Consider the following 27,936-nt stretch of genomic DNA (forward strand, 5'->3'; position numbering starts at 1 on the left):
TATAAAATAAATTTTATTTTCAACAAAATAAAAGAACAACTCATTATAACATGTTAATAGAACAACAATTTAGTGTCTGGCTTTATTTTTAATTTAAAATATAATCGTTTTAATTAGTTTTCTCCAGAAAAAATATGAACAGGCACATTCAATAAAATATTTTTTAAACTAACATTTAACATATTTATATGTTTTACAACATGTAACACTGCATGATTATATTCTTGTTACCTCCCTTGGCACGAGGCAAATAATTTCCTTCAAAAACAAAAATGAGCGCTCTCGATTGCGCAAACTAGTCCATAGTTTTGTACAAACAAAAATTCATTTTGGAAAAAAAAACATGTTCCTTTGAACCTGCATGAACATATAGTACTGCGTTATTTTCAGACTTATGTTTGGTTATTTTGATTTTTTATTTTTCATATAAAGATGTTTGTTAAAATTCATATAAAACATTATTTTAAATATAGTATATTCCTGAACTACGATAGGTTTTGAAACGACTCTCAGCGAAATAAGTTAAGTTAAAAGAACACTTTTTGAAACAAACTATTTTTATAGCGAAACAAAATAAGATATATACATGTATTTCCAAAAGGAGAAAAGTAGTGTACTAGTAAACTATATATTAATTTTAACGGTGGGATTATCTTGAATATTTCTTATATATATTGTATTAAGAAGGACGGAAACCATTTCACTCATTCAATAACAGACACATGTGACGTTACGTCTGTCTAACATGTACTTCAGATTTATTCATTTTGGGTTCATTTCTTAGAGCAGTCACATGTTCTGCATATGACGTCTTAACCAATCATAACGTTTAAAACTTAAGTGGGGTCCACATATGACGTCTTAACCAACCAGAATGTTTAAAACTTAAGTTGGGTCCAAATATGACGTCTTAATCGATCAGAACGTGAACAGAGTAAAGACAGTACACACATGAAATAAATAAATGTAGAAAAACATTAGTTTACAAAGATTAAAATGTTCTTTCTAATACGGCCGGCGACATTGAAACTCCGACCATTTTCAAACATGCAATAGAAATATTTTTGAGTGAACACCGATTAAAACCTTAAATACAATAGACCTTTCATTCATGTACCTCGACTTGTTAATTTGTCTTCTTTTTTAACCCTTTGCAGATATTATGACTGGCTTGTCCATTAGAAAACCTCTGATAGAAACCAATTCTTAGTATCAATGGATTTTGTTTAATTATAAAGGTTTTCTCTTTGAGTTATACCCAATGCATTTAGCTTAAGTTTTGAAGTGTCCTTTCTTTAATTACTCGGCATGGTAGAATTTTGTGTTCATGGAAACCAACTACAAAAGGTCACAAATATATAAACCCTTCACGATTTAATCAGAAATGGATTTAACATTGGAACTTAAGTATTATAGCATAATAAAGATTGAACTTTCATGGTTATGAAAAAGACATTTGAAAGCACTTATAGTGATTTCCTATCGAGACGTGTTATAGCTTAGCGGCCATGTTAGATATTTATACAGATTGTTGCGTCTTAACCAATAAAGCCTGTAGCTGTTCATTTCATTTATTCTGTGAAATTATAGTCAATTCATTAAAAAAAAAATAGCTGAGCTATCAATACATTCCAGGGAAATGGTTTGAGACTTGTTAATGGCGGATATAAAATGAAGAATGAATAATTCAAATTAGATTTATGACACGTGCTTCAAATCTTAGAGACTTTAATCGGTCACGCCATTATACATGTAGATACCAATAATGATGTGCAACACGATGGTCTAAATTGGATTCGTCTAATTCTGTAATAACTAGTTATTAAAGCCACATATAAATGCAAAAATATTATGACCATTATATTCCCAATGAAAAGGCTGATGTTTGTGAAATCTTATCAATTTATGTCTGTTAATTTTGTAAACGCATTTCTTTTTTAATCATTCTTGTCCCATCTTTCAGAGTGTAAAATACTTTTAATTTTTATAAGAATATGTACTATATTATTGGATAAAAGAATTACAATATGTGCCGTTTAAACATATTTTTTTGTTAAGTATATATGACACATATTATTTCTTTTCCGTGGAAGGCCGATTTAGGCTTCAACCAATTGTTGATTTTTTTTTATATTGGTGAAAATTTTGGCAAGAAATGTTAATGTAAATCCATTACATGTTAGGTTGGTACATTACTATATACATTAAATGTAAATCCATTACATGTTAGGTTGGTACATTACTATATACATTAAATGTAAATCCATTACATGTTAGGTTGGTACATTACTATATACATTAAATGTAAATCCATTACATGTTAGGTTGGTACATTACTATATACATTAAATGTAAATCCATTACATGTTAGGTTGGTACATTACTATATACATAAAATGTAAATCCATTACATGTTAGGTTGGTACATTACTATATACATTTGTTAAAAAAGTTAGAATATTATTCAGAGAGTTGAAATTAACAAAACATAACAAAAGATAATAACAGGTGACACTTAATGTATTTTCCTCAATTTAAGTGTGTCACCCTGATTTGTTTTTGCTTCATCAAAGTGTGACTATTGATCAGCGGTATACTATTGTCGCCTTTATTTACGGACTATTAGTAAAAAAATATTTATAACAACACACTATAGAGTAACACAAAGTTCTATAAAGTTTTCAGTGTTATGTCAGATCATTATAGATGATTTATGATGATAACATTCATATGCCAGCATGAGTTATACACAAAACATTCAATGCTACAGTATCCTATTATCCGCCATCAATCTATATTGTATTCATGTCATGTTATTAATATTAAAAAAAAATTAGACTGCAATAATTAAAATGAATAGATATAGGAATTTGTGGTATGAGTGCTTATAAGACAAAGACTTTTTTCAGATTACTCTTTTAAATGTTTTTATACAGATTTATAGATATAGAGGGACAGACGAGGAAGAAGTGGTCTTCATCTTCAATTTCAGATAAATTACAGCCTAATACTGGTTAATTAAATTACAATGAACATGGAATCATTATATGCAAATGGATGGTGAAAATAAAACAGAAACATATATTATGATGGCGATCATTGCAAAAATCAAGTTCATATGATCTCAATTGTATGTATAGAGTCTAAATGTACACAATAGTCAACATGAACTAAACAAAGGTGTATTTTGGCAGCGTCAAAGAAAACGATGCAATAATGCTGTACATATCCTTGACATTTAAAAAACGTTGCTGATATAGTAACAAATAAAGCTTTTTTCCATATCTAAAAATAATTTTATCTTTATAAACTGACACAAATCCGCTTCATTACACACTATTACCAAGGTCCAGTAATATTTGGCTATACTTTTTGGACCTTTTGGATTATAGCTTTTCATCTTTTTTATATAAGCTTTGGATTTCAACTATTTTGGCCACGAGCATCACTGACGAGACATGTATTGTCGAAATGCGCATCTGGTGCAAGAAAATTGGTTTTATTAAGACTTTTTTAATGTTAATAAATATTTCAATACAACCAAAATTTTTCTCACTCGTTTTTTATAAGAAATAATGAAACTAACTTTTCGAAAAAAAAAAAGATTTGATATAGACAGTCTTTTATTTACCAGATCACTCAATTATCTGTCTACTTTTGCAGCTTTCTGAATGGTTAAGCTGATTATGTTGTCGGGTTAGGCAGCCTTTTACAAAGAAACAACACGCGTGTAAATTATTGCACAATTCCACCTATATCATTTGACATCTTTGCTATTTACAACAGTAGTAGACATCTAGGATGTTAATTGTCACTACAATTCATTTAAATCCCATTTATTTTATAATTTGCAGTTTTAAAATCTAAAGGATTATGGGTAATTTTATTATTCATACACCAAAATGAAATTGATACTAGACCCGTACCCGGTTGGTTACCCATTAATTAGAACATTATAAATGTGTAAATATATTACCAACAACTGCTTTACGTGGTTCTTTCACAAAAATACATATGAATCTTGTAAATAACATTACCAACAACTCTTTAGAATCTGAAAAGGGTGGCTTCACATAGATCAATATGAATCTTGTATGTAACATTACCAACAATGCTTTAGAATCTGAACAGAGTGGCTTTACATAGATCAATATGAATCTTGTATGTAACATTACCAACAATGCTTTAGAATCTGAAAAGCGTGGCTTTACATAGATCAATATGAATCTTGTATATATGTAACATTACCAACAATGCTTTAGAATCTGAAAAGGGTGGCTTTACATAGATCAATATGAATCTTGTATGTAACATTACCAACAATGCTTTAGAATCTGAAAAGGGTGGCTTTACATAGATCAATATGAATCTTGTATGTAACATTACTAATAATGCTTTAGAATCTGAAAAGGGTGGCTTTACATAGATCAATATGAATCTTGTATGTAACATTACCAACAATGCTTTAGAATCTGAAAAGGGTGGCTTTACATAGATCAATATGAATCTTGTAAATAACATTACCAACAATGCTTTAGAATCTGAAAAGGGTGGCTTTACATAGATCAATATGAATCTTGTATGTAACATTACCAACAATGCTTTAGAATCTGAAAAGGGTGGCTTTACATAGATCAATATGAATCTTGTATGTAACATTCCCAACAATGCTTTAGAATCTGAAAAGGGTGGCTTTACATAGATCAATATGAATCTTGTATGTAACATTACCAACAATGCTTTAAAATCGGAAAAGGGTGGCTTTACATAGATCAATATGAATCTTGTATGTAACATTACCAACAATGCTTTAGAATCTGAAAAGGGTGGCTTTACATAGATCAATATGAATCTTGTATGTAACATTACCAACAATGCTTTAGAATCTGAAAAGAGTGGCTTTACATAGATCAATATGAATCTTGTATGTAACATTACCAACAATGCTTTGGAATCTGAAAAGGGTGGCTTTACATAGATCAATATGAATCTTGTATGTAACATTACCAACAATGCTTTAGAATCTGAAGAGGGTGGATTTACATAGATCAATATGAATCTTGTATGTAACATTACCAACAATGCTTTAGATTTTCAACAAGTGGCTTTACATAGATCTCTATGTAACATTTACCACAATTCTTAACGTTTTAAACATGGTGGCTTTACATAGATCCGTACGAATTATGAACGTACATGTTACATTACCAACACTGCTTTAGATTTTAAAATGAAATAGTGGCTTTTGGTAGATTCATATAAATATTGGTCGCAACATTACCAACAATGCTTTAGATTTTAAAAGGGTGGTTTTACATAGATCCATATGAATCTTGGACGTAAGCTTCTTCTGTGTTACGTTTTGGTTGTTGCTCTCGTATGTCTTCCTCCAATCTTTGCATTGAAGTAGTCAGTTCTGCATCGCCTGTATAATTTATCATCTGATCATAGACTTCCGGTTGATTACGCTCGTGACTGTGCCAGATACCATAACAGAAATACAGCAGTAAACCTGTGGGGAAATATTTGATTTCAATGTAACAAGTGCAAAGATTAATTTCCCACATTTTCTGTACTAAGTCAGGGCAGTGACAGTTATCCGTTCGTTTGATGTGTTAAAGCTTTTGATTTTTCCGTTTGATAATGGACTCTCCGTTTTGAAATTTCCTCGAGTTCAGTATTTTCGTGGTTTTACTTTTTTTGAAAGTCAGAATCCGAAGGAATTTGATTAAAATCAATATTTTACACTCAGCATTCCACGATGCTACTAAGATCTTAAATAGTCTCTTATGAATATACTTACAGTTTCAAGTATGTTTTAAATGTATATATTTCAGTCAACAAAACGGATAGACATTTTCTTTTCTCAAAGATTTACTGGTTAACATAGTGTTAAGATATATATATATATGTCAGTGCATTTGATTAGACTATGTGTTGACCTCTAAATGTAATTCTTGTTCGACGTCGCTTGGTTTTGGTCTCATTGACTTATATCACACATCATTTTTTATGTATATTAATAGCTTTGTCTAATGTTGAAGACCACGTGTTGACCTTTAAATATTTTATTTTTTAGTTCTGAGTTGTCGGAATACTGTCTCATTGAAGTTTACTATGCGTTAGTTATAGTAGATCTTTTGAAGAACAGTCTAATTGAATTAACTACTCATAAAGCAATGTCACTTAAGTGAGCGAAAACCGCTCGTGCAGATGCATTCGACTCCAATCTTAAATGATTATGATTGTCAGTTTTCCTATCGAAGGTTGGCGATTTTCTGCGGGCATTCCGTTTTCCTTCCCCTTATAAAAAACTAGCCGCCACGAAATAGTCTTTTAATCAAATCACACCGAACAGCAAGCAATAAAAGAGCTTATATAGCCCTTTAGTTTCTATTCAAAACATATTGTCTATTAAAACATATTGTCTATTTAAAACATATTGTCTATTTAAAACTTACCCATAAATTAATTTTAACAAAACTGATACATGTTTTGATATAGACCGACCGATAACTTAGTTATCAAAACTACTAAAACACACCCGTGATATCGCGGATCCGTGACTGAATTAAAGTATATAACTATGCGCAAGCCTTATCTTAGTATTAGTACTGTCATCTGATAAAGTCATGCCGATTATAAGATACACAATTTTCTCTGCTTTCAAATCTTTCTGTTTGAACCCGTCGAACTGGAACTTATCAATTATTGGTAATATTAAATATTTGGAAAACAAAAGGTCCTGGAATGGAGTATTTTTTAATCAACAGCATTGTCCTATATTAGTAATAAATAAAGTTAAATTCTTTGATTCGATGTTTTACGTCATGCCCGCTAAGAAATTGAAACTTATTTTTAGTCCATATTTTTAGTATTCGTATTGTTATCTTAGAAAGTCTTACGGATCAAAATACTACAATAGGTAACAGTTTGACAATTTAGTAGTGTCAACCCTGTGATTATGACCCGTTTATGTAGCATATTAATCCTGAATACACCGTTTGGTGGTGCGCCTGTCAGATGCGGAACGTACAGATAAGGTAATATGTAACAGGTCATTATACTATTGGTTTCGGTATCGGACTAGACCCGGAACTTCCTAATTATTGGCGATATTAATTACGTGGAAAACAAAAGGGCCTGGAGTGGTGTAATTTGTAATCTACACCTTTGTACTATATTAGTTGTATATAAAGTTGAATTCTTTGATTCGTCGTTTTTACGTGATGACGGCTGACAAATTGGACCTCGTAATTTTAGTATTATAGATTATCGATGAAAATCTATTAAGAGTTAATTTCACCTTACCTATAGCAATCCAAATGGCAAGTCGAATCCACGTCAGGTGGTTCAATGTCATCATCAGACATACATTACAAAACATACTTAGACATGGTATTACTGGAACAAATGGCATCTGAAAAGGAAAACAGACATTACAAAACATACTTAGACATGGTATTACTGGAACAAATGGCATCTGAAAAGGAAAAAAGACATTACAAAACATACTTAGACATGGTATTACTGGAACAATGGCATCTGAAAAGGAAAAAGACATTACAAAACATACTTAGACATAGTATTACTAAAACAATGTGATCTGAAAAGGAAAAAGACATTACAAAACATACTAAGACATGATATTACTGGAACAATGGCATCTGAAAAGGAAAAAGACATAACAAAACATACTTAGACATGGTACTACTAAAACAATGGCATCTGAAAAGGAAAGATACATTACAAAACATACTTAGACATGGTATTACTGGAACAATGGCATCTGAAAAGGAAAAATACTTTACAAAACATACTTAGACATGGTATTACTGGAACAATGGCATCTGAAAAGGAAAAAGACATTACAAAACATACTTAGACATAGTATTACTAAAACAATGTCATCTGAAAAGGAAAAAGACATTACAAAACATACTAAGACATGATATTACTGGAACAATGGCATCTGAAAAGGAAAAAGACATAACAAAACATACTTAGACATGGTACTACTAAAACAACGGCATCTGAAAAGGAAAGATACATTACAAAACATACTTAGACATGGTATTACTGGAACAATGGCATCTGAAAAGGAAAAATACATTACAAAACATACTTAGACATAGTATTACTAAAACAATGTCATCTGAAAAGGATAAAGACATTACAAAACATACTAAGACATGATATTACTGGAACAATGGCATCTGAAAAGGAAAAAGACATTACAAAACAATCTTAGACATGGTATTACTGGAACAAATGACATCTGAAACAAATCAAAACATACTTAGTTTGACTGTCCCTTTGCTATCTTTCGTCCCTCTTTTAGACATGGTATTACTAAAACAATGGCATCTGAAAAGGAAAAAGACATTACAAAACATACTTAGACATGGTATTACTGGAACAAATGGCATCTAAAAGGAAAAAGACATTACAAAACATTCTTAGACATGGTATTACTAAAACAATGGCATCTGAAAAGGAAAAAGACATAACAAAACATACTCAGACATGATATTACTGGAACAAATGGCATCTGAAAAAGAAAAAGACATTACAAAACATACTTAGACATGGTACTACTGGAACAAATGACATCTGACAAGGAAAAAAAGACATTACAAAACATGCTTAGACATGGTATTACTGGAACAAATGACATCTAAAAAGAAAAAGACATTACAAAACATACTTAGACATGGGACTACTGGAACAAATGACATCTGAAAAGGAAAAAAAGACATTACAAAACATGCTTAGACATGGTATTACTGGAACAAATGACATCTAAAAAGAAAAAGACATTACAAAACATACTTAGACATGGTATTACTGGAACAAATGACATCTGAAAAGGAAAAAGACATTACAAAACATACTTAGACATGGTATTACTGGAACAATGGCATCTGAAAAGGAAAAAAAAAATTGCGTTCTATACATGTGTATTATAATGTTCTTTTTCGTCATTTTCCCCTATGGAGTTGTCAATTTGTTTTGACTTTGGAGTTTAAATGTACCTTTAGTATCTTCCACCTATCTTTTTTCTGTCTGTGTTTCGTCACACATGTTTTACATGTATATAGTACTTTCAATGTGAATCAAACAATAACTTAACGAATGGAGACATCAATTCTCCTTAGAAAAATTAAAGACTTAATATGTTTTGTATATCACAACTACAAAAATGGCTGCTATATTGATTGGCTGCTAAAAGTGGCTTTCAGATGGAGCCTGGTCAATTACTGACATATTTTACAAATTTGAAAGTGATTATATTCCTAGACGTGTGAACGCTTCAGTTGTTAGATATCCAGATGCATTTCAATGTTTATAAAAAAAAATCCGAAATGTAATTACACTTTCTCTAATGTTTGTGCTATTTTCACATTGCCTGACCGGTGTGAGAAAAAATATTTCTCCTCTCTAGTGAAAAATCTGTCCTCGGCAAATGTTGGACGAAATTTCCACAAATTCTGTAAGTCGTGTATTACGATAGTTCTAGACTGTAAACAGTTAAATTTTAATCATTCAAAAAGCTCGGCAAGCCTCGCGCTTTAAATATTAAAATTCAACTATCTCGATCGGAGAAATATCGTAATACACTTGTTCATATTGTTGCAGTTGTGGAATCTATATTTCTCTTACAAAATCTGAAATACCATGTGCACCCATTTACGTATAATTTGGCTTAAACAATCCGTATTGCTAAACAATTACGTGTATCGGTTTTGCTTTCGCGCCAATTGGCATTTCATTTGCGCCAAAATAATCTTTCATTTGCGCCACAAACAATATTTCATTTGCGCCAAAATAAAACATTTCATTTGCGGTAATAATACAGGTATATACAGTTAAATAGTATAAGAAATAGTTTGGTTCAAAAGAGACTTTCAATAGTAACTTTGAGACCCTTTTTTTTTATTATTGCACAACATATTCCCCTGAAATCATCGTAATTATGACGAAAGCACTATAAACTGATACGTTCTAATAAGAGACTGTTCATGATAATGTTAAACAGTTCTGTTATAAGTTAAAGAGATCATAAAACCTAAAAGTAAGCACTTTACACTGGAGTAAAAGCAAAAGTTTGTTCTGAAACAAGACTTTTTTTAGCAAGGGCTCGGATATCCCCATGTACACAGGATAACCTAGTATATGTGTGGTCATAAAGAAATACTTATTTCCTCTATATAAAAATGAGGAGATGTGGTACGATAGCCAATGAGACAATTATCCACCAAAGTATAAATTAAGTGGATGAAAGCAATTGTAGACATCAGCACGGCCTTTAAGAATGGTAAAAACCCATACCTTATAGTCGGATATAAATAGCCCTGACATGTAATATATGAAACAATCCAATTGAAGAAAATAACGGCTTGTTTGTTTTTAGAATTGACAATTTCCATCTTGACACATAAAAAATGTGATCACTAAGTGACTCTCAGTTTTGTATAAGAAATTGAGTTTGAACTTACATAGTTGCGTACATGGAATACTCTAAAAAAAATCTTATTTACGATGAAGCAATGAATATTTTAAACTTTTCCACTATATTACATGTTAACTGGCGCTAATCTAGTTTTTTTGTTTTTTTTTATTTAATTTTTTGGCGCAAATGAATAACTTAAAGCATAAAAACTGTCGCAAATACAATGCGCCCACATGTATGTACATTGCCTTAAAAGCTCATTTACTCTAACTTCATTGTATATTTGTGTATAAAATACATTCCAATCGCATTCAATTTATCTCAGACATTCATTGCCTATTTTCATACACAGTTTCGTCTTCTCTAATCTTTTAGTCTCAGTGTGTAGGAGGTAATAAATCGAATGGAAAACGATTTTGTGTCGACTTTTAACCGTTTTCGATTCATTCCCATTATCTCAACACAGTAATTGCTTTAGATCGGTCTGAAGAATTAATTATATTTGTTGAGGTTTTGATAAGCGTTTTTATATTAAGAGCAAATCCGCCAGAAAACCGTGCAATATTCACAAAATCGTCCAAATCAGCAGTCATAATTTGACAAGTTCATATACATCATCTTAATCTTTGACCTAAAATAAAAAAGTTTGACCACTTAATTTTTACTAAAATAGTATCTATTTTTAGTAACAGCCTTATTTGAATAACATTTAAAAAAAAAACCTACTTACCTGAAATGTTATAAATGCATCATTTTTCTCGTGTGCAATCATGATTAGATAGCAAACAACCATACCAGCTGCAAACAGTATTTCTAACAGTATAGCCCACCAAGCACCGTCTCGGAGATAATCAAATCCTACTATCAAAACTAAACAGAAAGATATAATACAAACGATAATGGAATATGTGGCATACAGAGCTGCTCTGCCTGCTGGTACTGTTTTAAGAATTGGAAGATGGCGTAGTTTTTCTTTCAACTTTCCAAAATCGTCATGACTTTTGGATTTTTTAATTATTGCACTTTCTTCATTAACACCGGAAGCAGCTGTATCTAAATCTTCCTCTTCCGGTTTCAATTTAAACTGGCAGTCTCCAACAGACTGGTACCGAACGATTATAACAGCAGCAGCTACGATAGTGTACGCAGACAGTGTTCCAATCGACATAAACTCTACAAGTGTTTCGATTTCAAACATCAGTGACATAAACGCTGATATCAATCCAAAGACGGCAATTCCCACGACGGGTGTTTGTGTTCTTGGATGAACATAACCTAAAACAGAAAACAACAAACCATCTGAAGCCATTGCATAAATTGCTCTTGTGACGGAGAAAGCAGATCCTAACAGTGAAGTTGTAAGTCCAAAGAGAGTACCAAATGCTACAATTACTTTTATCCAATGAGCTCCACGTGTTGCAAAGGCCATCGGAAATGCTGCTGTTGGAGATACTTCAGTGTACGGTACCATAAGGGTTAAAGAAATTGTTGCTAGCACATATAGTAGGGATACGATAGACAACGCAAGAAAAGTGCCGAATGGGATAGACTTTTCGGGCTTTTTCGCTTCTTCCCCAGCAACTGCAATTCCTTCAAAACCTACGAATGCAAAGAAGCACGTAGCTGTACCAGATAGTGTTCCTCCGAAACCATGCGGGAAGAATCCGCCTCTTTTTGGATCAGTCCAGTTTGCAAGATCAGCGAAGTAAAATCCAGCGCAAATGACGAATATTATAACAATTGCGTTGATTAAAGTAAAAACGTTGTTGAAGTTCATTGTAAACTTTGCTCCAGATGCTATTACAATAAAAATGATAATGGATATTGCGAATGCGATAAAATCGGGATAATCAGAGATCCACTTGGAATCTTTTCCTAAGTGTCCGATATGTTCTATAGTACCATTTCTGATAGCACCATTAAATAAAGAATCAATTGCACCACTCCAGGCTCGGGCTACAGATGATGCTCCTAGTAAATGTTCTAGAATAATATTCCATCCAATTATGAAACCCATAAGTTCTCCAATAGCAACAAACGTGTACGTGTATGCCGATCCCGCTTTTGGTACTCTGGCGCCAAATTCCGAATAACAAAGGGCAGCTAGCAAAGCAACAAAGCCCGCAAAGAGGTAGGACAAAATAGCAGACGGTCCAGCTAAATCCTTGACAACGGTTCCAGTTAGAACATAGACTCCAGCACCTATCATGTGACCAATTCCAAGTAACGTGAGATCAAAGGTTGTTAGGCATCTTTTTAATGGGGTCTCGTACATATCATCTGTGAGTTTTTTCTTGCGCGTCATGGCCTTGACCATGCCATGTAAACATTCCTTCGCCTTTGATGACATGGTCTCTCCTTCTGCAATTAAAATGAGGACATCTTCATATTCCAATGATCATTTTTTAATATATGCATTATGACCTATAATGGTGTACTTTAACACATTGTGATTTGGATTGAGAGTTGTCTCATTGGCACTCATACCACATCTTCTTATGTTTACCATGTTTTAGTTGTGTTTCTTTTTTATAATGTTTCTGTGCCGTTCGTGTCAATTGATCGTCATTAATCTAAAATCTTTTCTAAATTTCTAAAATTAAAGTATAAAAAGGCCAGTTATAAACTAAAACATTTTCAATGAGATAATATATGTAACAGATATTGATTATTACTCCATTGCCAGATATGCAATAATTTTTATCAGACAAAGTATTGTGATGTTATTCATGGTCTATATAGGCAACGGACAAGGACAGTCAAGTTCATATAATGTACGGTACACTCCCCTTTTCTCAACAATGAAAGGGAGGTAACAATTTTGATTTTTTTTTTTTTTTTTGGCTCTCAATTTTCTAAAAATAATGGTTTGAATTGGTCTCTTACGATCACTACTTAGGATAGTCAAACCACCTATGAATTGATATGTTGTCAAAAGGCGAGATACCCTCGCATTAAATATGACCAAAACAAACGACAGACATACACATTAATTAATCTAGCAATAAAAGCCTTGTAATTTTAATCTTTTATCCAAGTGCACTGATGTATTGTTTTTTTCATTCCATAAACAACAAATATGTATTTACATTTGTTTATGTTCTTAAAAGCGAAAAGAAACGGTAATGGAAATAAATCTTATCGGAAGGAGTCAGTCTAGACCGCTCTGTAATGTTTTAACTTTTAAAAGGAATACACAAGGAAAATGTGGTTAGCAATTTGATGGGAAGGAATTTGTCTATCCATTGTTCTAGGTAGCACTTACATCATAATTGCTAGTAGCTAATGTTCAAAATGAAAACACACCTCGTCTTAGAACTAATACACAATGGTGGCTTATTTGGTGCTATTATGTTCATCATATGCATAGTCAAATATCCAAAAGGTATAAGATAAAATCTCGTTAAAATACTCATTCAATACTTGTCTATATTTTTAAGAGTTCAGTAGAATAGTAAAATAAGCACCATGACCAAAAAAGATAAATATGAAAGAAAAAAAAACAGTTCACAAAAACAAAGGAAAGTCATCATAATGATTGAAAGAAAAATAACACAATGACTAAACGAAAGACAAGGCATTGACTAAGGAAAAGACAACACCTTGACTACAGGAACGACAACAAAACACGTACTAAGGAAAAGACAACACCTTGACTACAGGAACGACAGCAAAACACGGACTAAGGAAAAGACAACACCTTGACTACAGGAACGACAGCAAAACACGGACTAAGGACAAGACAACACCTTGACTACAGGAACAACAGAAAAACACAGACTAAGGAAAAGACAACACCTTGACTACTGGAACGACAGCAAAACACGTACTAAGGACAAGACAGCACCTTGACTACAGGAACAACAGAAAAACACGGACTAAGGAAAAGACAACACCTTGACTACAGGAACGACAGCAAAACACGGACTAAGGACGTCACAAGACAACACCTTGACTACAGGAACAACAGAAAAACACGGACTAAGGAAAAGACAACACCTTGACTACAGGAACGACAGCAAAACACGTACTAAGGAAAAGACAACACCTTGACTACAGGAACAACAGCAAAACAAGTAATAAAAACACCATGTATGATAGAACACAACACCATGACACTTTCAGAAAGAAGAGCTCGAGGATGTTTGAATCTGGTGTTTGACTTATATAAATTAGGCCGTTAGATTTCTCGTTTCAATTGTTTGACATTGTCATTTTTGAACCTTTTAAAGCTAACTATGCGGTACGGGCTTTGCTCATTGTTGAAGGCCGTACGGTGACATATAGTTGTTAACTTCTGTGTCATTTTGTCTCTTGCGGAGAGTTGCATAATTGACAATCATATCACATCTTCTTTTTTATATCATGTGCTTCGTAAATATTAAAATAAATATCAAAATAAAACTATTCAAACATGAATGTTGGAGATGTGGTATGAGTGCCAATGAGACAGCTCTCCATCCAAGTCACAATGTGTAAACAATTAAAATGAATTATATTGGTTAAATTACGTCCTCGGCTCTCACCGAACGGTAAGCTATAAAGGGATACAACATGAATTGCATAAAACAATCCAAATGGGACAACCTACTGCCTTCTCTATATAAAATAAGAGAAATTGACTATTCATTGAATAAAACTAACTCAACCGAACCAAGTCAGGAATCTGTGTAATTCAGATATTACATTTTTGTCATAACTAAGGGTGTCTCATTTCAATCTGTAATCACAATCATCTTAAGATGTCGGTCGAGCTGACTTTACGGAATTGGTGTTTGCTATATTTTGGTGTTGAAACCTGAGAATGGCCTATGGCTGCCCATATTTGCATCCACCTGGTATCCATGGGCTCTGAGTGATGTTTTTCGCATTGGCAATTATATAACAACTCCTTATTGTCATCTAAACATATTCATCGTCAATTATTGTAAGAATATAATTGGATTTAATTTTGCTACATGTTGTTAGCTTGTCCATTAAATAAATTAAACATGTTTTTCTACGTTATATAATATTCTCCCTTGATATCTAGATCTGTTAGAAAATACACTTGCTTAAACGAATGTAATTAGTTCATGCCATGTTCTGGTGTCGTTTAAGACTTAGTAGGCGGTAAATGTTTCAATAGTTAACACCTAATTATGTGAGATGAGCATAGAACACGATATCAATATAAAGAACTATTTCAATATCCGGATTCCTGATTTATATCAGTCGTGTTTTTTTTTTAATATAAACTTATAAGAGTTTAGTATGTGACGTCTATTTTCACTAGTACTGAACTAGACTAATATAAGTACGTATTACGTATGTTTGTTAAGGGACCAACTGCATCCCGCCTCCAGGTACGAGATTTTCTCGCTGTGTTAAGTCCCATTGCATTGGTGGTCTTCGGCTGGTTTCTGCTCTTTTGTCGGGTTGTTGATCTTTTAACAAATTCCCCATTTCCCTTTCTCAATTATATTAAAAGAAATATACCGACATAGATGATATCAGTAGCTATAACAACTGTACCATACGTCACTGGAGAAATATACCGACATAGATGATATCAGTAGCTATAACAACTGTACCATACGTCACTGGAGAAATATACCGACATAGATGATATCAGTAGCTATAACAACTGTACCATACGTCACTGGAGAAATATACCGACATAGATGATATCAGTAGCTATAACAACTGTACCATACGTCACTGGAGAAATATACCGACATAGATGATATCAGTAGCTATAACAACTGTACCATACGTCACTGGAGAAATATACCGACATAGATGATATCAGTTGCTATAACAACTGTACCATACGTCACTGGAGAAATATACCGACATAGATGATATCAGTTGCTATAACAATTGTACCATACGTCACTGGAGAAATATACCGACATAGATGATATCAGTAGCTATAACAACTGTACCATACGTCACTGGAGAAATATACCGACATAGATGATATCAGTAGCTATAACAACTGTACCATACGTCACTGGAGAAATATACCGACATAGATGATATCAGTTGCTATAACAACTGTACCATACGTCACTGGAGAAATATACCGACATAGATGATATCAGTAGCTATAACAACTGTACCATACGTCACTGGAGAAATATACCGACATAGATGATATCAGTAGCTATAACAACTGTACCATACGTCACTGGAGAAATACACCGACATAGATGATATCAGTAGCTATAACAACTGTACCATACGTCACTGGAGAAATATACCGACATAGATGATATTATACAAATATAGCCTTTGTATGAGGTCGATACAAGGATATATTGACCTGAAAGAAGTATATTGACTGAGGACGAAGTCCGAGGTCGATATACTTCTTTGGGTCGATATATCCTGTATTGACCTCATACAAAGGCTATATTTGTTATATTATTAATTTCCGACCATGTTTGTATCAAAATCGTCATTTAGGTTTGTTGGAACTTTATAGATATTACATTATCTGCTTGACAATAACAACATATTAGTTGTTATTTCGTTTACTTTTTTTTTTACATCTTATGTATTTGAAGATTTTTTTTTCGTCAAATAATCGTTCACAGATATCATTTGTTTCAAAACGTTAAACAATATCCTGAAATTTATTACATGACGTCACAAAGTATATCAGTTTTTAGATATTCTAAAAATAACCGTGCAATATGCTTTTTGCCGGTCAATATGCTTTTTGCTATCCGCCGTTTTCTCTCTACCTTCGAAAATATAGTTTAACATGTGACTATCCCTAAACGAATCAAATTTGTTAAAATATACGAATTAATAATATCAGTAGCTATAACAACTGTACCATACGTGAATGGCAACTGATTTCACGTGAGTTTCACGAAAAGTTTTTTTTTTTTTTTTTTAATATCTAACATATCTTAGACCAATACTCATATATATATATATATATATATATATATATATATATAAAAGAAAAAAAGAAAAAAAAACAGATGTGGTATGATTGCCAATGAGACAACTCTCCACAAGAGACCAAAAATTAAACAGAAATTAACAACTATAGGTCACCGTACGGCCTTCAACAATGAGCAAATCCCATATCATATAGTCAGCTTTAAAAGGCCCCGAAATGACAATGTAAAACAATTCAAACGAGAACACTAACGACCTTATTTATGAACAAAAGATAAACGAAAAACAAATATGTTAACAACCACTGAATTACAGGCCCCTGACTTGGAACAGGCACATACATACAGAATGTGGTGGGGCTAAACATGTTAGCGGAATCACAACCCTCCCCTAACCTGGGACAGTGGGGTAACAGTACAACATAAGAACGAATTATAAAAATCAGTTGAAAAAGGCTTATCTCATCAGATGGATAAAAATACAAATACTACAAATACAAGTGGACGTGGCCGGGTACTTGTACACCCCAGAAACACAAAAAAAAAACACTAAGTACAGATCTGAGAGTACTCGCAGTTAATGACAGCTAGTTCAAAGCCATTAACAACTACTTTTAAAAATCATGCATCTAAGACTAATGTATGTTTAATGTACAAGGATCATTTTAGCAAGGAAGCAGTTAGCATAGGATATAATTAAGATCCGTGTTGAACATGCTCGGTTCAAATAAAACAACACAAAAGCTTGAGGTTAATACAGGGCAGGTGCGGAGGAGGAGTTGGGCTTACAAACCAACCTTTCTAAGTGATAATTGTAAAATGTCAATGTATTTATCATATAATGATGTAGCTACATAATTGTGGTCGGGGTCCCTTTCCCTCATCCCCCCCTTTAATCCGACTTTTTGGGTAGAAAAAAAGAGACATGGATAAGTGCCGTTACCCATGAAGATAACACTAGATATCAACACTTCACATACACAATGACATATACACTTCTAAAAATCCAAATATGACACAAAAAGACACAAACGAAACCTATGTGCATGCATTTTTTGGGGGCACTTTATAGCTTGTTGTTTGGTGTGGACCAAGGCTCCGATTTGAAGACCGTACCTTGATATATAATGGTTTACTTTCATAAATTGTGACTTGGATGGAGAGTTGTCTCATTGGCACTCATACACATCTTCCTATATCTATATATATGACGATCGAGTAAGTACAGATACATGGACACTTGTAGAGTAGAAGTTACGTATATGAGTACTTCTTCTACACCAGTGGAACGACAAACATACTATATCATATGATTATTCCAAATATTTTATTTTTTTATTTAATTTTAACAAAACTTATTATGAAGCATATGCATCTTATATTTGTATAGCATATATATGAGACATTCATATAATATATTAACGAGTCTAAATTGAAAACATATATATTATATATATATATATGTAAAATGGGTTTTTTCTTTATGTTTTTTTTTGTGTGTACACGTGTGTGTGCTTTAATTGTAGTTTGTATGTATATGTTGTTCATTTTTTGTAATTAGTATACTTGTGTTTAAAAATGTAAATCTTCAGTATATTGGAGGACATAAAGAGAATCAATCAATCAATGATGACACAATTATCCAATAAATAAAGTTAGTTTATCTTATTGTTAACCTTTAAATGTATATATCTATACTATTAAACGAGAAAACCTCATTTTGGGTGTCGCTTCTCTTCTTTCCACAATAAATAAATCAACACGCCTCTGTGTCCTATAGGTACATTGCATAGTCGCATTTGTCATCCATTTATATGATTATTCAGATTGAGTTATTTTGGGAGAAAAACGAGAAAAAATGCATCCGGATATGGTCCCGTCATTGGACGAAATTTTAAGTCAGATTAGACTTCCGGTTTGCGTTTTTCTGTATACTTTGAACATACATATACTACGAATAAAGTGTATTTTCAGAATTTTATCTGCTATCATTTTCAAGTTAACTATCCACGGCGGTCATAGAGTTTATAAAATAGAGAGGGTCTGTATACTATATCAATGACCACCATGGATCGATTAGTAAACTTAGAATTGAAAGTAAATACACTTTATTTATATAGTAATGAATGTTCATAATATACAGATAAGCGCTAAAATTATTCATGTGAACTTTTGATACCTTTTCTGAAATTCTCCAGTCGTTAAATCGTTTACATAGTTCATTGATTACAAAAAAAAGAAGATGCATGTGGTATGATTGCTATGTTGCGACAACTCTCCACAAGAGACCAAAATGACACAGAAATTAACAACTATAGGTCACTGTACGGCCTTAAACAAAGAGCAAAGCCCATACCACATACTCAGCTTCAAAAGGCCCCGAAATGACAATGTAAAACAATGCAAACGAGAAAACTAGCGGCCTTATTTATGTACAAAAAATGAACGAAAAACAAATATGTAACACATAAACAAACGACAACCACTGAATTACAGGTTCCTTACTTAAATGTTCATAACATACTAAATGTATGTTCATATTGAAATTGATAGAAAACCAAAAATAAGGAACTTTGGAAATAAAGGTGGAGGGATAAAAAAAAATTATTTTCCTGTCCCCAATAACCTATGACTTATGATACTTTTGATGAAATTCTCCAGTCATTCAGTATTTTACAAAATTCTTCCAACAACACTTTCCATACTTTAAACTACGCTCTGAATGCCCGCGATTTCGCGGGTGTGTTCTAGTTATAAATTATATGGATTAACATCCACAATATTTCATATCAAATCGTCAGTTGCAATATTTTTATGTTCCATATGGTAACTGAAAATGTCAATTTCACGGAACAAATTCATGAAAAATATCATTTAATTAAAGTAAACATTCAATACAAAATATAATAACAAACTATACCTGTCATCTTTTTACACCTAATTAATCCCCGGATTACGATAGGTATAATTACCCCTGTAAACAATTTGTAGAACAAATCTCGGGATGATTATAATAATTCATACACTGCCCAACAATCTATATTTAAATATCGATCCTTGTAGAAGCAGGAGAAAAGATGTCAATTTCTCTTCGCCATGACAATTCAGTGGTATTCACCGCATTGATTGGGGATAATTGGGATCGATCGAACAGACGGCTACTTGTAGAATACAGACATGAAAATACCCATAAGCTTTATATGGGATTATTTGTTTTCAAAATTTAAATTAATTACTGTTATTAATATTGCTCATAAAATCATCGATTGCGTGTAAACAGAATTGTTGATGAAGTTCTTGATACAGAATGGCTATTTTCTTTCTTAAAGGTTAATATTGACGTGTTTACTTAATAGTACGTGTCTTGTTTCTCGATTACATTGTACATTTATTTTTTTAGTCTAAATTCACGTTAACTGTCCTACCAAACGGGAAAATATAGTACTGCATTTATTTAGGGGACGACCATCTGAGTTATCTTTAAGAAAGGGGGGGTGGGGGGGGGGGGGGGGGGTCAGGGGGATTTTTGTAAATATTTTTTTATTTTTTTGTCTTGCCTTGTAGTTTAGTTTAAACAATATTTTATTCAAATAAATTGAATTGGATTGGGCAACAGGCATAGCCTATGTAAGCCCTCTCCACAAAACAAGGTACAATATATTACATTCAAACAAAGCAACACATACACAAACATAATGACAAAACAGAATTAATTTTTCAAAAATACCTCTTAGCTGACTGGAATGATGTTTCAAATAGTTAACTCAGATCAAAAGTATGACTATTTTAAAAATGCTTCAAATGTTAACTCAGAAAAATTATGAAAAAATAAATTATGAAAAAAAGATATTTAATATTCTAGGTAATAAACTCCAACATTGATTTAGAGGTCTCACATTAAATTAAATGGTCTCCAGTCAGCTTTTTAAAATAATAAAATTAATAACTTATTTTCAAAACAACATGTTTGATATATCATTGCCTTGTAAGTGCTGAAATAAATGACCATGTATAAGACAGACTTAAAATGAAATAAAAATGATATTCAGCAACACAAAATGCAAGATTCAATCGTGTACAAAAGTGCTTCCCCTTAATTGTTTTTGTTGATCAATGAATATAAAATCAGCCACGCATGCTTCGTTTAGTAAATTCAAGCTTCCTTTGATATAATACTTAAAAGCAAAAGAATAAGAAGTATAAGTATTTTGTATTAAAAGGATTTTAATTTGTAGGACCCCTTTATTAAAATAATTGTGTGTCTTCTTTTGGCTATCATTTCATTCATTAATTTCTCAATTCAATATACACGTGGGATTATATACTTATTGAAAAAACAGCTCAAATTAAATTTTCAAAATGATTGGGAGAAAATGCGAGATTTTTATTTACAGAATCAAGGCAAATTGGACACTTATTTTTCATTCAAAACGTCATTTGACTATGAAAATTATTTAGATTTAAAGCACCCATAAAAACATTTGTTAACAAAATACAGACTTAGCAATCACTGTTTAAGAATAGAAACTGGCAGACATGAACGAATTACCAATGTATGTGGTAAATATGAAATATTACCTCGACATGAGAGGATATGTTTATATTGTAATACAAATTGTATTGAAAATGAAATGCACTTTCTTCTGGAATGCCCTATTTACAATAACCTCAGAAGAGATATCACTGATTATATAAAAAAAATACCCCAGTTTAGATAGTTTAAATATAAATGATCTTTTTTCATGGATCATGATTAATGAAGATAGCAGATTTTTATCTATTTTATGTGCATACCTGGATAAAGGCCTGCAACTAAGAAAATCAAAAAATTAGTTAAATACTCTAAAATATATCAAAATTATCTCCCCTTGACCACTGATCCTTTCTTCATGCATTTGAATTATTATTTTATGTTTCTTTAATCACTCTGTAATGTTTATGTCATGTTGTAATTAATGTTATGCTCTTAATGGGCCCTTTAATTTGGAAAATAAAAAATATTGTATTGTATTGTATTGTATTGTATACAAACTTTAGATTGAATATTACATTATGTTAAATGTGATGGCCTTCAGCAACTTGTTCTCACCGAGTTGAATCATGTATGTTATCAAATTTATACATATATACATTCAAAGGTTAGTAAAAGTAGTAAAAAATATGTAACAAATGTAAATATATATTAACGACTTCAAATTCGTTTTTAGTTTAAAGTTATAGATAATGGTTGAGAGCTTATTTTTTTAGGTTAGGTTGAGACTTGGTTAAATTAGGACTGGGTTAAATGGATCTATTAGCGGTGTAAATAAATGAAATAAATTTACTACAGAGGCGGACATAGGTCTGTCTTTTTGGGCTGCTTATTTGATAAATATATAATATAGACTGGTTTTTTTTTAAGTAGACCTCCAAACGTTGGCTTGCCTGTGCGAAAGTTAATTCAGGATCTTAGGCATATTGTTTGGAGGAAAATATAGTGTAAATAACAATAAATAATGGGCACCAATTTTAGCTTTTACAATTTTATTTGAACTTTTTCCCCGCAAATGTAGTTGCCAAGGCTACCGTATACATGTCGGAATTTTAATAGGCATTTTTTATCGTCCACCGAGTTCATTTCAATCTTGGATTGATTCAGCTGAAAAAGAAATAGATAAAGCGTCTGCAGAAAATAAAGAAATTATACTCTTAGGAGATTTTAATATAAACTTTTCACATATAAATCATACAGTTGTCGGAAATCAAAAATGGAAGGACTGTATTAATTTGTATGGTTTACAACAAATTGTACATAAACCGACACGAGTAACAGATAAATGTGCAACTACCATAGACCATATATATACGACCGATGTAGACCATATTATAGAAGTAAAGGTGCCTAGTTATGCTGTCAGTGATCATTATCCTGTTTGCGTAACAAGAAAACTTAACCCCAAAATAACAAAAATGGAGCATTTGTCCATAGAATATAGATCATTCAAACAATTTGATAAAAATAAATTTATTGAAAATTTAACAAATACTCCTTTTTATCTCATTGAATCGATTGGAGATGTTGATGAAGCAGCTAATTATTGGTATAATTTATTTCTGAGCACCCTAGACAAACATGCTCCTAAGAAAATTAAAAGGGTGAAAAATACCCAACAACCAGAGTGGTGGACTTCTGATATAAATAGCGCTAGACACCAAAGAGATTATTTTCAAAGAATTGGTGATATATATAATTATAAAATTTGGCGTAATAAGGTTACATTTTTAATAGAACAGGCAAAGAAAAAATACTTCCAAAATGCTATTTCAAATTGTAAAGATAGTAAAACTATTTGGAAGTATGTCAAAAGTCTAAATCCTAAAAAAGTACATAATAATATCACGCATTTAGAATATAAAAATAGTGTAATTCAAAATGATGTTGATATAGCAAATACATTTAATGTGCATTTCACAAATATTGCTGAAAGTATAGTTGATGACAAGTTATGTAATAATGATGATGGTGCCAGATTTGATGCACTCAATAAATTTGTAAAATCAAAGTTACAAACGGGTAGTGAAAAATTCATTATACCAGAAATGAGTATTTTAGATGTAAAAATGTATTTAAAAAAACTTGACAAGTCTAAAGCAACTGGTTTAGATGATGTCGGACCAAATATTTTAAGTATGTGCAGCGATGTCATTGCACCAGCCTTGACATATATATTTAATCTAAGCATCAAAAGTGGTAAATTTCCAAGTATTTTTAAAACTGCAAGAGTTTGCCCAATTTTTAAAAGTGGCGATGCCTGTAATCCTGATAATTATAGACCAATAGCAGTTTTGCCTTGTCTCTCAAAAATCATAGAACGACATATAGCTAATAGTTTGTATATATTTTTAAATAGTAATGACCTTCTTAATACTACACAGTCAGGTTTCAGACCTAAACATTCGTGTACTACTGCACTTACTAAATTAGTAGATGAATGGTTGGCAAATATAGATAATGGAGAGATAAACGGAGTTATATTTTTAGATTTAAAGAAAGCTTTTGATCTGGTTAATCATATAATTTTATTGAAAAAACTTGAATATTATAATGTTTCAAATTGTACACTAGACTGGTTTAAGTCATACTTGTTTGAACGAAGCCAACAAGTTAAGGTCAATAACGTCATGTCTAATACTAAATGCATAAAAACTGGGGTACCACAAGGTTCTATCCTGGGCCCTTTGTTATTTATTTTATATATCAATGATTTACCACTTAATATAGAACATTCATTAATAGATTTATATGCAGATGATTCTACATTACATTGTAAAGGTAATAATTTACTTCAGTTAACTTCTAACCTTCAAAATGATATTCATGTAATTGAAAACTGGTGTGCGCAAAATTGTATGAAATTAAATGCCAAAAAGTGTAAATCAATGATTGTTGGTTCAAAACAAAGACTTTGTTCAACTGGAAACAGTTTAGATATCAATATTTCAAATGAACAAATAGAAAATGTAGATTGTGAAAAACTTCTTGGTTTATATATTGACAAAAACCTAAATTGGAATCAGCAGATAGATAAAATGTCATGTACTATATCAAACAGAATCAATTTATTACAAAAGATAAGAAAATATTTACCTATGCATATACGTATTATCTATTTTAATGCTTATATTCTGCCATTATTTGATTATTGTTGCAATATATGGGGAAGCTGTTGTGAAAGTGGAATAAATAAACTTAATAAGTTATTAAAGAAATCTGCTAGGGTTATAGTAGAAGCTGACATAATGACATCATCCAGTTTATTGTTTAATAGTTTACGCTGGTTAAATGTGGAAAAACGCATTCAATACCAAAAGGCAATACTTGTATTTAAATCATTAAATGGTATGGTTCCTAACTATTTACAAGAAAATTTTCATTTTACTGATAATCAAAATTATAACTTACGTTCAGCTGATGAAAAAGTATTAAATCTTCCAAAACCAAAAACTAATTTTTTAAAGAAAACATTTACATATTCAGGTTCTCAAATATGGAACAGTTTACCAAATGAAATAAAAATGAGTAATACACTTGTATCTTTTAAAACAAAATGTTACAAATTTTTCATCAATTGTGCAAATTAATATGCTTTTTCATTATTATTTAAATACAATTGTATATTGTGTATAATATAACTTTATAATACTCTATGTACTTATAAATATGTTATTATTATTTTGAGGACTCTCAGGAAGATTAGTTTTAACTAATGGGATCATCCTCTTGAAATAAAGATTATTTATTTATTTATTTATTTATTTATACCTCTGTGATGAATAGAGTTTGACGTTATCGTCAGTGGTACAAGTTTGGTGTTTACGAGTTTATATTGGTATTCTTAGGGCCTACAGTTCCGTATATATATATGATTAAAATCAGATATGTTTCTTCCTCACAACTTTTTGTAACAAATTGTCGAAATGCGGTACGTCAAAAAGACACTTCTACCGAAGAGAAAAACACACACACACACATCGAAAGAATTCTTTTTAAGATTGACATTTGTCAATTTTCTATTTAATTATCATTAGAGAAAATAAGTATACGAGATCAAGTACAGGTACATGTAAACAATATCTACACAAGGAAAACTCAGTAAGATCAATAAAGATGATGAACAAAATACAAATAATGTACATATATCCTCTTCGGAAATACATGTATATACGATGAAAAAACTTTGTCACATATTTCGTGTTCATTAAATACACTTACCTCAGTTGCCAACCTCAGTAAATTCTGCACCAAGTCAATAGACTACAATTTTAGGATGATCCATGATGTATACCCGCCACGTAAACACATGTATCTTTTTGTTATTTTTGTATGTTACGGTTGAATAAGTAAGTAGATATTTAAATACGATTTAAAATAGCACAGTTAACAGAACCGACCCCGAATATAAAGTCGTGTGATGATACACTAATTCGCCAAGCTCAAATAGAAATAGAATATAATAATTAAACAAAACATGATAATATACTAATTCGGTAAGCTCAAATGAAAATGAAATATCTAATGAATAAAACAAAACATAAAAAAAATATAAGTTAACCCACAGAGTACACGTTTAGCCGCCCTTAATAAATTTGTTAATTTAAAAATGTATATTCTTCAAATTATGTCACTTCACTAAGCACGGACATGCGCTGCAAAGCACGACATATACAGTATAAAATGCATAATCAAATACATCTAAAATTAAAGAAAAATACATAAATTATTACTATATTAAAGTTAATATGAACTATGAATTATAAATATATTAACATAGACAATAATCAACACAATAAGGACACCATTACGAACTACGGCAACACAAACTGATTGTCAAATTAAGGATAGATTCTTCAACAAAACATTTATTATAAGTATTTAAGTAAAGACGCTGATATAGTCATCTTTTCATATCTAACCGATGATATTGATAAATTGATTAGTGTTAAACGGACTTTAAGCACTAGTGTGCTTTTTTCGTGTTGGTCCGTTTTTCACTAGTGAAGGGAGCCGGAGTGATCGGAGAGAACCTGATGCCCTCTATAGGACCAAATTACAATTTTAAAGTGCGTGATAACATTTTGTGAGAGAATTCGATGTTTGCTGTACAACGGTTCAATTCAACACACTTTATGACAAAACCACTGTAATACGATCTTTTAAATGTCAATTTTGTCTACCACACAAAAACAAGTTAAGCACTATAGTCAATTAAGTTTCGAGTCGAACTCACAACCTCGGAGTTGACAGTCTAGTGAAACAGAAGTTCGACTACTGAGACCACCGAGGCCCCTAACCACTGATAAGCTAGGTCATGTGACTAATAACTTAAGTGACCATAGTTATATTATGTTCGATCTTAAAATTGAAATTGACGTAGAATCTGTGTTAATTTCTGTAAAAAATGAAATCAACATCAAATACATGTATAAAATTCAAATTTAAGTTGTTTTCATTATGAAACCTTATTTTCTTTGCGTTAAAATCAGTAGTCATCCCTGTTAGACTAGACCACTTTTTCCCCATAGATCCAATGTTAAAGCCGCCATTTTGTTTGGAGGAGGGAATTTTCGACAAGGGTCAAGTGGTCATTTTTTTTTATTAAGTAATATAATTAGGGAAATGTTGTGTTTTCTTAATTAATAATTAATTGTGACAATTAATAATATAATTAAGAATATTGATTAAGTTTAATCAATATTTAGTGATGACAATGGTTCAAATCTAATTAATATTATCGATTTATACATGTTATATCTACTCTTGTAGCGCAGGTAATAGGGTTTGACCAAATCAATTAAAACAAAACCTTTTTTTTTGTTGGTGACCAGTGGAAGAATAAACAGTATGTCATCTTTTGTGTTAAAAAAATACGTATACCATTGTAAACAACGGACGTATTCCAAAATATTTTCTTCAACATTGTCAAATGTAAATGACCTACTAAATGAACCTTACATTCAATGTTTACATGAGTATAAATAGATGTTTGTGTACATATGTTATTTTTTTTATTTAAGAGTGAACGTTTATTCTGTTTTTGTTTGTGAAAG

General features: G+C 31.6%; 1 protein-coding gene across 2 annotated transcripts; it reads right to left on the bottom strand.

The window, feature by feature from the left end:
- LOC143057516 (cationic amino acid transporter 4-like) lies at positions 1–26,202 on the bottom strand. Of its 2 annotated transcripts, none has more exons than XM_076230827.1 (4): positions 26,102–26,202; positions 11,184–12,814; positions 7,312–7,420; positions 1–5,512 (listed from the first exon to the last, which is right to left on the bottom strand). In XM_076230827.1, exons 2-4 carry the CDS (start codon positions 12,801–12,803, stop codon positions 5,313–5,315), a joined length of 1,929 nt encoding a protein of 642 aa, XP_076086942.1. In that variant the 5' UTR covers positions 12,804–12,814; positions 26,102–26,202; the 3' UTR covers positions 1–5,312. The 2 variants fall into 2 exon arrangements, with proteins under 2 accessions (XP_076086942.1, XP_076086941.1); XM_076230826.1 differs by lacking the exon at positions 26,102–26,202 and adding an exon at positions 20,270–20,445.
- Positions 26,203–27,936: the final 1,734 nt, after the last annotated feature.

Source organism: Mytilus galloprovincialis, chromosome 13 (assembly GCF_965363235.1).
Source record: "Mytilus galloprovincialis chromosome 13, xbMytGall1.hap1.1, whole genome shotgun sequence".
NCBI classification, from domain to species: domain Eukaryota; kingdom Metazoa; phylum Mollusca; class Bivalvia; order Mytilida; family Mytilidae; genus Mytilus; species Mytilus galloprovincialis.